This window comes from Phascolarctos cinereus, unplaced genomic scaffold (genome assembly GCF_003287225.1).
Source record: "Phascolarctos cinereus isolate Bilbo 61053 unplaced genomic scaffold, phaCin_HiC Scaffold_1;HRSCAF=81, whole genome shotgun sequence".
Lineage (NCBI taxonomy): Eukaryota > Metazoa > Chordata > Mammalia > Diprotodontia > Phascolarctidae > Phascolarctos > Phascolarctos cinereus.
The window spans coordinates 123,220,408-123,232,787 of NW_027555514.1; the positions used below are offsets into that span (position 1 = coordinate 123,220,408).

At 39.7% G+C, this 12,380-nt stretch overlaps 1 protein-coding gene across 1 annotated transcript in view; it reads right to left on the reverse strand.

Moving 5' to 3' along the window:
* The window catches only part of PTPRZ1 (protein tyrosine phosphatase receptor type Z1), a 243,978-nt gene that overhangs the window by 11,897 nt on the left and 219,701 nt on the right, over positions 1 to 12,380 (reverse strand). The window contains 4 exon segments of the mRNA XM_020966360.2: positions 125 to 218; positions 3,214 to 3,360; positions 9,043 to 9,178; positions 12,028 to 12,191. Of these exon segments, the coding sequence (XP_020822019.2) occupies positions 125 to 218; positions 3,214 to 3,360; positions 9,043 to 9,178; positions 12,028 to 12,191 (541 nt within the window).

Consider the following 12,380-nt stretch of genomic DNA (forward strand, 5'->3'; position numbering starts at 1 on the left):
CCTTGGAGAGGCACACTGATTGTAGGAGGTGCTAAAATCCTCAAGCCGCCTCCATCCTATACCGTTTACAGGCATCCTCATAGAAAACAGAGTTTGACTGAATACTGAGCATGCAGAGGCCTACCAGGAATGATGGATGAAGTCCGGTTCTTCTCCCTGTTACACTGCTTCAGGGCTGTAGAATAATCACACTGCTGTATATTAGACTGACTCAGAAGCTAGAAAAAAAATAAGGTAAAGGAAAAAATAGAATTTGTAGACAGAAGTGATTCAATGGAACACGAAATGTAAACAGAGCTGGCTTGTCTTTGCCAAGCATGTTCAGTTTTAGTGGATAACCTCAGGCAGCTAATTCCTTTCTACAGAACCACCCCCCACAGAGTAGGAAGAAGCAGAACACCCAGGCCTCCATTTGAGTTCTGTGGGCAGACATTATCTCTCTGCAGCCTTTGTGCTCTCTGTGATTTTGGTAATATTTGTCTTTCCCCTCTGCTTTCATTCCACACTGTAGTTTGAAAATCAGTTGGGTGCTATTAAATTTATCAAACTCCGAATATGAAATTGAAAAGTGAAACAGATTGCATGGTTTAGTTTATTTTATTGCCTTGCTTGGAATTAAAGAGGTAACATAGGGTAGAGTCAGATAATCTGAGTTTAAACCCTGATTTCTGCTATTTACTCCCTATATGACCAAGGGCACAAATCTTGAACTTTCTGAACCTCAGTTTCATTATTTGCCAAAAAAAATAATAAGAAACAACAACCACCAAAAAATCAAGAATTTGGATGAGTTGCTCTCTAAGGACTCTTCCAGCTCTTATTTCCATGAATCAGGACCCTTAAAGCCATTTTTATAGTAAAAAGCAATTTTATTGTGCAGGTGGAACTCTAAGGGGAGGGAGAAATATTACTCTGACATTCTGGATTTTTGTTTGTTTCTGCTTTGGAACACATTTTATAAAGAAAAAGCCCCCCCTTTTTCTTTCCTAGAATCCTATCTCCTAAGTTAAATCTGCAATTCAACATGGAATGGAAAAAACCCTTTATTAAATATTCTCAAGGCATTCCCATGCTAATGAATGGTGAAAACACATGAAAGAGGGCTCAGCCTCAGCCTGCCAGGCTTTGAGCCAGGAAGAATTGGGTTCAGTTGCTCCCTTTGACATTTATATGTGGTCCTGGATGACTTACTGGGACATCTACGAATGTGTTATTGATAAGCTGGTGGAAAGAGTTCTGCCACTGAATACAGATGTATTTGCATATATGTATATCCTCCTAGTCAGGGAGGGATCCTCATTAAAGTCTGGAACTAACCATCTTGAATAGACCGGATGAAACACTGGAGATGGCCAAGGTGTAACTACCTTCGAGTGGTAGAAGGGACATCAGGTAGAACAAGGATGACTTGTTCTGCTTGACTCCAGGTGTCAGAATTAGGAGGAAGAAGTGGTACCTGCATAATCATGGCTTATTTTATGGGGGTAGGAGAGAAAAAGGGAAAATGGCCACTTCTGTCAACTCTTTTGGTTTGGCTAGTCGTCTAGAGCTATTTTTGGTTAGCTTTAACTGGCTGGAAGTTTTTTCCTTACATCTAGTCTAAATTGGGGCAATCAGAGTGGAACAGTCAAAGAATGGAACAGACCACTTACCAGAGACCAGGGGCTGCCTATCAAATGTTATGACCTCCATGATGACTCCCTATGATTCTGTCAGATGGGTGTGTGTGCTTTCCTTCCTCATACCTTGTACAGCTCCTTGTTTATCTGTCAGATGGGTGTGTGTGCTTTCCTTCCTCATACCTTGTACAGCTCTTTGTTTATATCTCTCTTAAACAACCATGCTTTATTATATATTATACAAATATGCATAATATTTATAATTTTATTTGCATGAACTCCTTGCACTAATGCAACCTATCTGTGACTGTGTAGATCATGGGCTATGGGATCATAGATTTAGAGCTGGAGTGCCCCTTAAAAGTCACTGAGTCCCAAAGCCCCATTTTACAGAAGAGGGAACTGAGGCCCAGAGAAGTTAAGTGATTTGCCCATGGCCACACAGCTCATTAAGTCTCAGAGGCAGAATTTGAATCCTGGGCTCCACATCAGTCACTCAGTTAGTCAATAATCATTTATTAAAAACTTATTAGTTGCTAGGCACTATAGGCCATGGAAGTCCAAGTCCAGCACTGTATCAATTACATCACATTGACTCATTTTGTAGTTAAGGCTGCTTGCAAATCTGTCATTTTCTTATGGGAGATTCTATGTTCTATCAGGGCAAACAGCATAACCCATCTCTAGTTTGTAGCACTCTTAGCATCTAGAACAGTGCTCTGCTCAGAGTAGATGCTTAATAAATGACTATCGAAATAAATATAATTGAGTTTCTAATGAATCTTCCAAGATGCTCTTCTGTCTCAAGGCTATCTGAGCAGTAGGATATCCAGGCAGACAGTGCCAAAATGCTAGACAACAAAACAATATCCCATCCCATTTCCACCTCCTCACCTTCCACATCCAACTTATTCCTTTGTTCCCAATGGAGAAGCCTGTATGTTTCCTGGAATCAAACCATGTATATTTTACATGCATAGTAATACCTACACATTCATTTTCTGAATTTTTCCTTTTTTGGTTTCTGGAGCTTGAAGAACACAGAGGGGGTACAGTAAAGTTTGCTCCCTGACATACTGTGTTGTGATAAGGTGGGGTGTAGAAGTCTGGGTCTGAAGAAGCTATTATTCCTGTAGGAAAAAAGGCAGACTGATTCTTGTCACTATATCTTGAGTCAGTCTCTCCGTGGAATGTATGGATCTTTTTTCTAAGAGGAGCGTGAATAGCCACGTCCTTAGCTCTTATAGTAAGTGGTCTGGTTCTTTCAGAAGGAAAGAGCACTTATAAAGTTGGTATGACAAGTTTCTCTTGTTCCATCCATTCTTCCCTGTGCACCCCTTTCCTGCAATGACTTGGCATTTATACAAGTCTCACTAAGGTTTCTGAAAAGAACTTTTTCCTCACACACAAAAAGTTAGGGATCTCCTTGAAACTGTCCCCGCTTCTCTGTTCCAAGTTGTTAAGGATGAGAACACAAAGCTGCCATGCCAATGATGCTTAGTCCACTCTGGTGGCCTTGGAGACTAGCATGGTAGGAGACAAGAACGTGGCAACATTTTTTTCCTTTGATAACTGCGTGTCCGTGAGTACTCACCTTGAATTGCTTCTCAAGTTTTGTCTTCCCTGCTGGTCCAGGAATGAGGAGAGCATTGACATAGGCGTGCATATGACTGTCCAGCACCTCTGTTTCTTTACTAAGTATGGCTTCAACTAGTGCATCATGAATGAAGACATACTGCTCCTAGCAAAACAATGCAAAGTACCATTATCTTATGTTCTTCTTGTACTTCTACAGGGTGTTCCATCTTTGGAGAACAAAGGCTTTATAAAGTAAAAAGACACTTAAAAAAAGTTTAAAAATGAAACTTTACAAGATCTCTGGTAGGAAGTTAGATATAGGACATGGAAAAAGACAGGAGAGAATATTATCTTTATCTATTTTTTTAATTCTTCTGCATTTTCCTTCTACTTCTTCCTACCATGTTACAAGTGGGCCAAATCTCTTCCTTCCTACCTCCAATCAATCAATCTATCAACAAAAAAAATTCACTAAGCACTTCCTATGTAAGCACTGGGATATAAAGAAAGGTAAAAACAGTCCCTGTTGTTAAGGAGCTAATATTGGAAGAGACAACATGCAAATGACTATGTATAGAATAATTTGGAAGTCCTATCAGAGGGAAGAAGACAAGCAGTTGTCTCTTCTAGAAGGTGGGATTTGACCTGAGATTGAAGGAAGCAAGAAAAACTGAGGTGGATGTGAGGAAGGAAAGCATCCAAGATGTGAACACAGAAATGGAAGGCAGGATGTCATACATGAGGAGTAAGCAGGCCAGAGTACATGGATCAGAGAGGGAATGGAAATGAGCAAATTTTAAGACTGGAAAGGCAGGAAGGAACTGGGCTATGAAGAGCTTTATGTGAGAAAAAGAGGAGTTTATATTTGATCTTAGAGATAATAGTGAGCCACTGGAATTTGCCAAGTAATGGGGTGACATGGTAAGACCTGTGCTTTAGGAAAATCATTCTGGCAGTTAAGTGAAGGATAGATTGGTGTGGGGAGAGGCTTGAAGTAGAGGAACTAATTGAAAGACCAGATGGTTGATGAGGGCCAATAGAATGGTGGCTGTGTGAGAGAAGGGAGCATAGATCAGAGATGTTATGAAGATAGAAACAATATTTAGTAACAGATTGGCTATATAGGGTCAGTGAAAGTAAGAAGCTGAGGATGAAGTAGAGCTTGTGAACCTGGATTACTGGGAGGATGGTAGGGCCCTTAAGAGTAATAGGAAAGTTCAGAAGAGCAGAGAACTTGGGAAGAAAGGTAGTTATTTAGACATGATGAGTTTGAGATGTTCCAGTTTGAGATGTCCAAGGCAGTTGGTGATGTGGGAGTACAATACAGGACAGATAGATAGTAGGGTTGAATATACAGATCATCTGTATGCTGTTGGTAACTGAATGCATGAGGGGTGGTAAGACTGACAAATGTGCTAACAAAAAATGAAAAGTGGAGGAGGAGGGAAGAAAAAAAGAAAGTTACATGATAACTTTATTATATATTTAAAAAGGAATAGCAAATTATACATAACAGATTTGCAGTTTCATGTGCAATCATCTTTGTTTTATTCTATTATGTTATGGAAGTGCTTGTTTTAGTTCATAAATTACAAATGAAATAAACAAATTTTTTTAAAAAACAAGACAAGGACTCAAGGTACAGAAGGCCACAGGAGCCAGGAGATGGGTCTTGTCCAGGGCAGGAAGCCTGGGTCCAGAGCTTGAGAAAATCCTGGGGCAGGCTGCACATCAGCAGAAGCTGGGAGAAGATTCTCAGGGGTCTTGTCCTAGGGGGTACAAAATGTCCTGGGGCCAGGGACAGAAGCTGAGAGGGACAGAGCCGAGGATGGAAGCAACAGAATTTGGCAGGCTCTTCCCAATCTTTTCCTTTACATAGCCATGGCCTTATATCAGGCCCTGATCACCTCTGATGATTGCCTGGATTATTGTAGCAGCCTTCCAACTGGTCTCACTGTGTCAAATCTCTCCCCACTATAATCTCTGACTTAGATGCCAAAGCGATTTTCTTTAAAGCACAAGATCTGAGCAAATCATCCCTCCCAGCAACTCAATAAACTCCAGTGGCTTTCCATTATCTATACAACCAAATACAGACTTCCCTATTTGGCATTAAAGTTATTCACAACCTAGCCACCTCCTACTTTTCCATTCATTTTTTACACATTACTCCCCACCCCCCACATCCTACAATTATAGTATAGAGAAATCAGACTACTCACTATTCTTCACACACACCACTCTTCCCATTTCCATGCCTTTGCACTAGTTGCTCCTATACCTAGAATATACTCTTCATTTCCATTTCTTGGAATCCCTGATTTGCTTCTGGGTGAGGCCATTCTTGGCCTCAAATACTTTGTATCATTTATTTCTAGGTGTGTGTATGTATGTATATGCTTGTATGTATATATATAACTACACACACATGTACAGGTATGTGTCTACAAACACACATGTATTTATGTATATATGTTTTATGTATACACATATACGCGCATACACATGAAACACATCTATACATGCATTTACACGTGTATTTTGTATACATACACACATGCATACATATGTATATATGTGCAATTCAGTGGTGCTACAGTAGATAGAGTGTCAGGTCTGGAGTCAGGAAGATTCATCTTCTTGAGTTCAAATCTGGCCACAGACACTAGTTGTGTGACCCTGGGCAAGTCACTTCACCCTGTTTTCCTCAGTTTCTTCATCTATAAAACGAGCTGGAGAAGGAAATGGCAAACTGCTCCAGTATCTTTGCCAAGAAAAACCTCAAAGAGTTGGATACAACTGAAATGACCCCACAACAGTACATACATACTTGCACAAATGTGTGTGCATATTTTTAGATATACACACAGATTGTCCCCTCATTTAGAACAGAGATTATTTTGGTTTTGTCTTTGTATTCCCCGGCTCATACTACACCTGGTATGTGGTAAGCACTTAATAGAATCTTGGTTGATTGATATAAATTAAGAGGCTGGTCTCTTGTCCCATTTGGAGGATTAGAATAGTGGTCATTACTGTTCTGAAAAATTGATTCATTTAGCCTTAAAACTGAAACCCACGAGGAAGTCCATGGGGTAGACCCAGGATTGAGTCTCCACTCTCATTAACTAGCTATATGACCTTGTCAAATCACTTAACCTCTTTGGGATTTAACAATACAAGAGCATTTATTAAGTGGCTCTTATGTGTTATGCTAAAATTTCACCAGCTGGAAAAAGAGTGGGGTTGATTAGATGATTCTAAAATATTCACCCTCGCCCCCCCCCAGTTGTAACCATCTAGGAAATTGAAGGCAGCTAGGTGGCACAATGGATAAAGTGCTGGACCTGAGGTAGGAACACCTGAGTTCAACCTAATCTCAGACATTTGCTAGCTATGTGACACTGGGCAAGTCACAATCTCTTTCAGCCTCAATTTCCGTATCTGTAAAACGTATATAATAACAATGATACCTATCTCCCAGGGCTGTTGTGAGGATAAAATGAGATAATATTTGTAAAGCACTTTATAAACCTAACACTAATACCAGCTAAAGAAAAAACACAAACCTTAAGATATATTGGCCATAAAACCTCTTATCTTTCCCCCGCGGTTTAAACCAGAAATTTAAATAAAGTACTATTACCCACCCCATTAAATTCAAATTCATTGTAATTTAGCAATGAAAGAAGTGAAGGAAAGGAAAATTCACTGGCTTGGTTTTATGCCGCTCCATTAATCAGGTGGCAATGTCTTCTAATTCAGAGAGTACTGGATTTAGAATCATAAAACCTAAGCTCAAATGTCTTTTTTTCCCCTCTTTTCTACTTAATACTCACATGACTTCGGGCAAGTCATTTAATGTTTCTGGGCCTCAGTTTCCTTACATGTAAAATGAGATTAGATTAGAAAATCTCTAAGGCCCTTTCCAGGGACAGCTAGGTGGTGCAGTGGATAGGGCACTGGGCCTGGAGTCAGGAAGACCTGAGTTCAAATCTGGCCTCAGACAGTTACTAGCTGTGTGACCCTGGGCAAGTCACTTAACCCCCTATGCTTCAGTTTCCTCATCTGTAAAATGAGCTGGAGAAGGAAATGGTAAACCACTCCAGTATCTTTGTCAAGCAAACCCCAAATGCGCTCATGAAAAGTCAATCACAACATACATCAAGGTCTCTTTTAATTCTATGAAATTAGGAGTTAGAAGAGGGAAAGGAACCACGTTGAAGCATAACAGTTTACTGTTCTTTGAATGACGATCCTAGTTGGTAAACCATTGGTAGGGCATAGACTTTGAGTTGTTTTTTCCATCAGAAGCAATGAATTTGTGCTGATCCACCTTCACCCTCAAACTCAGTTTAAGAAATGGCTAGTAAGGATATAGAAAAGCCTTGTGAGTGATTATCTCTCAAAAGTGAAGCCTCCTCAGGGGATCAATAGTTCTGGTTAATATTTCTTGGTTGTTGCTTTCAAAACCCTACCCTGCTCAGACCCTGGTTTTTTTTTTTTTGTTTGTTTGTTTTTTAAAGGCTTAGCAGAAAGAATAGCCCTGCCGCCTTTTCTTGTTTCTGGGATAAGGGGGTAGGGGGTTAGGGAGGGGAAATTGCAGTAAATTTCAGTTTCCTAGGAATTACCTAAGTCATGGGAATTCAGCCCTAAACCCCCTCCTGATCACCACACCACTGCTACCTCAGCATTAGGTTTACTAAATAAGGACATGTATGTTTGGATTGGCTATACCCTGTTTCCTTGTTCTCTGTCTTTGAATTTTCGCGCCTAAGAATGTAAGCCCGTCTCCCCAGCCAATGGGAATAAGGGATAGTGGTGGGTGGAGGTTTGTTTGTGTTAGGGTATATAATCTCATTTAGCTCTCTGTGCCTCACCTCTCTCCTCCTGGAGGTGTAGGGGGGGGGGGAGCAGATGCCCCTTCTCTCGAGATTGTAATAAAAAGTAACCTTTGCTTCCACCTTGAGAAGTTTCTGAGTTTAATTGATTTAGAGTCGCTGTCCCACACAGCCTGCACAAGAATTAACTCTATTATTACTCATTTAGTGTTGTTCTCTAACTAAAGGAACTAAGCACACTGACTCTGGAATTGCTGTTTAGTTGGTCAGCTGTGCCCAAGTCTTTGTGACCCCCATAGACTCACAGCACACCAGTACTGACTACGTGGTTTTCTTGGCAAAGATGCTGGAGTGATTTGCTATTTCTTTCTCCAGTGGATTATGGCAAACAGAGGTTAAGTGACTTGCCCACAGTCACAAAGCTAGTAACTATCTGAGGCCTGATTTGGATTTAGATCTTCCTAACTCCAATCCCAGAGCTCTCTGCACTGAGCCACCTATTTGCCTCCAAGGCAAACAGAAGTTAAGTGACTTAACCAAGGACAAACACCTAGGAAGTGTATGAGGCCAGATTTGGACTCAGGTCTTCCTGACTCTAGGCCCTCTGCTCTATCCACTAAGCCCACTTAGCTGCCTCTGACTCTGGAATATAAGATCACGAATCCCTAGATTAGATCAACAATTTGTCTAGCCTGCTATTCCCTTTTCGAAAATGGCAAAAAAGTAGAAAATAATCTTTTATTTAGTGATGCTCTGCAGTGTAGTAGAAAAAGGGTTGGTCTTATAGGCAGGCAATATGGGTTTGAATCCTGGTTTTTCCAACAACTAGCTCTGTGATCTTTTGTGTGTCACTTAACTCCTAAAGCCTCTGTCTTCTTATCTGTAACATGGAGGCAATGGCCCATTTTTTCCTTACTTCACAGAGTTGTTGTGAAAAAGTGCCTTATAACCCTTATAATGAAGGCGAGCTATTATTCAGAAATACTGATATCATCTTTTCTTACCTCAGTCTGTACCAAGTAGTTTCTTTGTGAGCGTATGTGTTTCAAAAATCCAAATATGTTGACAGTTCCCTCATGTTGGATTTGTTGCAACATGCTGTCTAACACAATGTATGTGCCTGTTCGTCCGACCCCGGCACTGGAGAAGGGAACACAGAAACAAAGGAATACTTCAGAAAGCAGCATGGAAAATGAATTTGAACATAGGTCACAATCAGGCTGAAACTAGATGAAGCCTATGAATGCTTTCGCTACCTACCATCAAAGAAGATTTAGCAATAGGGACAAGCCTTCCAAATCCAAAAGGACTGTTTCCTATATTTATACTGAAATAGTTGTTTGAATATTTCAGCAGGGTTTTTTTCTTCTACAGGAAACCTGATTCTATTTATCATGGTAGGTTTTTTTTTTTTAAATATACTTAGAGAAAATAAAAGCCTTAGGCTCATGCAATACTGCTTTGGTTCCAAGAAGAAAAGGCCCATGTGTCAATATTACCAGGCAGATATGGTTGTGAAGGTTTTGGTATTAATAAAGCATGGAATTTCATAAGCCTTTATACTGAAAAATGTTATTTCAGTAAGATCTCTGGAAATAAAGCCGAACTCCAGTCATTTCTAAAGGACCATTATTTACTGACTCCTTCAGAACCACTGCCAGAGGGATAGATTTATAGGAAAGGCTTCTTTTCAAATGCTCCCAAGAGGATGAAGTGCTCCGATGGAAAATCAGCACCTGTTCATACACAATAGCCTTCTACTTCTCTATTGCTCTGAAACAATCCCTGACCTTCAGAGCTAGTTTTCAGGCATTTTTTCCGAGTTTCTTCAGCCTAGCTATCATCAGGCCATCAGACTAAAGAGATCAAATAGTTCTCTCAAACTTTTTTCCTAAGGCTTTTCCTAAGATCAGAAATCATAAATAGCTAAGTCATGGTTCAAAAGGAAATCATCACTGCCTTATGAAATACCAGTATCTCCTCATCAAAAATAGCACAAAGCCTGGGTCTTAGATGTTTGCAGCCATGAAGCAGCAACTGAAAAATAAGCATGGAGAATCAAAAAGATTTATTTTTTTTCTTCTGAATACCTTTTTCTTCTTGTTAAGAGAGTATTCAGAAGTCCAAGCTGGGAAATAAAGGTTTCCTGGGCAAAAGTGAAGTTGCTACACAGAAAGCCTGAAAAAGCAATATGGCCTATTGGGAAGAACTATCGAAAAGGAATAGGAAACTCTGGGTTTAGCTCCAGCTCTGCTTGGGCATCTCACTCTCCTCTGTGCCTCAGTTTCTTCATGGGTAAAATAGGGGTGACCCCTACACTACAAACTCCTTGAAGGAATAGATAATATCTTGTATTTTGTTACCCCTTTGGTTTCTAGCACAGCGGCTTATACATGCTGTCACTTAATAATTTCATTTAAACTATACAAAAAGAATTTGGTAGGAGTCTAGCAAGACACTATGCTAGGCATTGGGTATATGGATAAGAATGAAATCATTCCTGTCCTCAAGGCACTTTTTATAGAAGGAATATAACAGGAACATAGAGAAGGAAACACAAAGTATGTTTTGAGCATATTAAAAAAATACACCAGTGTGTGTAAGGAGAACACTAACCCCTAGGAGTATCACCTGAGCTAGGCCTTGAAGGGAAATGGAAGGCATTCCAAAAGACAGAGGTGCAAATGGAAAACATTCCAGATAAGTGGGACAACCAGTACAAAGGCACAGAGAAACAAGAGATTTAATGTCAAACTAGGGGAATAGCAAATAGGCCAGTTTGCCTGGAATGTAGAATGTCTGAAGAGAGTAAAATGAACTAAGTCTGGAAAAATAGGATGGAATCAGATGGGATGGGTTTTAAATGTCATTCTTTGCCTACCCTCCACACTTTACCAAAAAAAAAAGTTTGAAATTTAGCCTAGATAGACCAATAACTAAATAAATAATAAAGCTTCTTGAGCAAGGGACTGACATAGTTAGATTTGCTCTGGATGAATGAATGAATATTATTATGCTTACCTTACATGGTTGTGAAGATAAACTAATATGTAATAAGCTAATATACATGAAATTGTTAGAAGCATTATAAAAAGTAAGGTCTTATCTTCAGAAAACAAAAGTCTGGCTCTGGGCAAGCCAATTTCCCAATGATAGAAGATATAGATTCAGATATCTCTATCTATAGAGAAATAGCACAATCTACATATGTATCTATATAGAGATATAGCACAATCTCTCTCTCTCTCCCTCTGTATACACACAATATATACATATATATATGTGTATATATATATATATATATATATATATATATATATATATATATACACCTACATATAATACACACACACACACACACACACACACACACACACACACACACGGAAATTGGCATGCCTAAAGCCAGACTTGTATGCATATGTGTATATATGTGTGTGTGTGTGTATACATACATGTATATATGTGTGTATATGTATGTGTATAGACACACACACACCCCTAGAGAGAGAGAAAAAAAAGAAAGAGAGAGGCAGGGAAAAAGATGCATATATAGAGATTGGGTCACCCTATCTCACTCAATTTGAAAGTGTAGTGACTGCTCATGGGCTGACTGGCACAAAAGCTCTGACCTGCTCTATTTCTGACCTATGCCAATCTGCTCCATCTCAGGCAGCCTCCTGCTTTTGGGGGTTATCCATATTGGTGCTGAACTTAGTGTAGACACCCAATCTGCTTGAGCCCTACTGCAGTTCAGAACTTCTGAATTCAAGTAATCCATCAGCCTCAACCTCCCATAGCAGCAGAGATCACAGGCATATGCCATTGCTAATGGAAATTTAAGAGATCGTATATTTTCCTATACTTCACTGATTGTAGAAAATCACTCACGTTTTGAATAAAACTTTGCTGAAGCTATTCCTTTCTTATGAAACGTAAGTGACCATATTGTTTCAGAGTAAGCCATTTTTATTGCTTTTAAAACTTACCTGCAGTGGACAGCAACAGGTCCCACTGCGTGACGTTTAGCATGTGATGCCTTCCGTACAAATGTGAGCACTGGCAAAGTATACTCTGGGACCCCCATGTCAGGCCACTGAGTATAATGATACTGTGTAACCAAACGGCCACTTGGTCTTCCTTTTTGGGAACCCTGAAGGAATAAATAAGGGGAAAAATGATCACATGTGCAAAGGTTTGCCAACAAATTCCTTACTTAGACCACAGACTTCCATCTCTCCAAAAAATTCACACTATTTCCTTGCATATATTTGTGGAGGAGTTGGTTTCTAACTCCACATCTCCCAGACAAAAAAAAAAACCCAACAAAAACCAACTCATA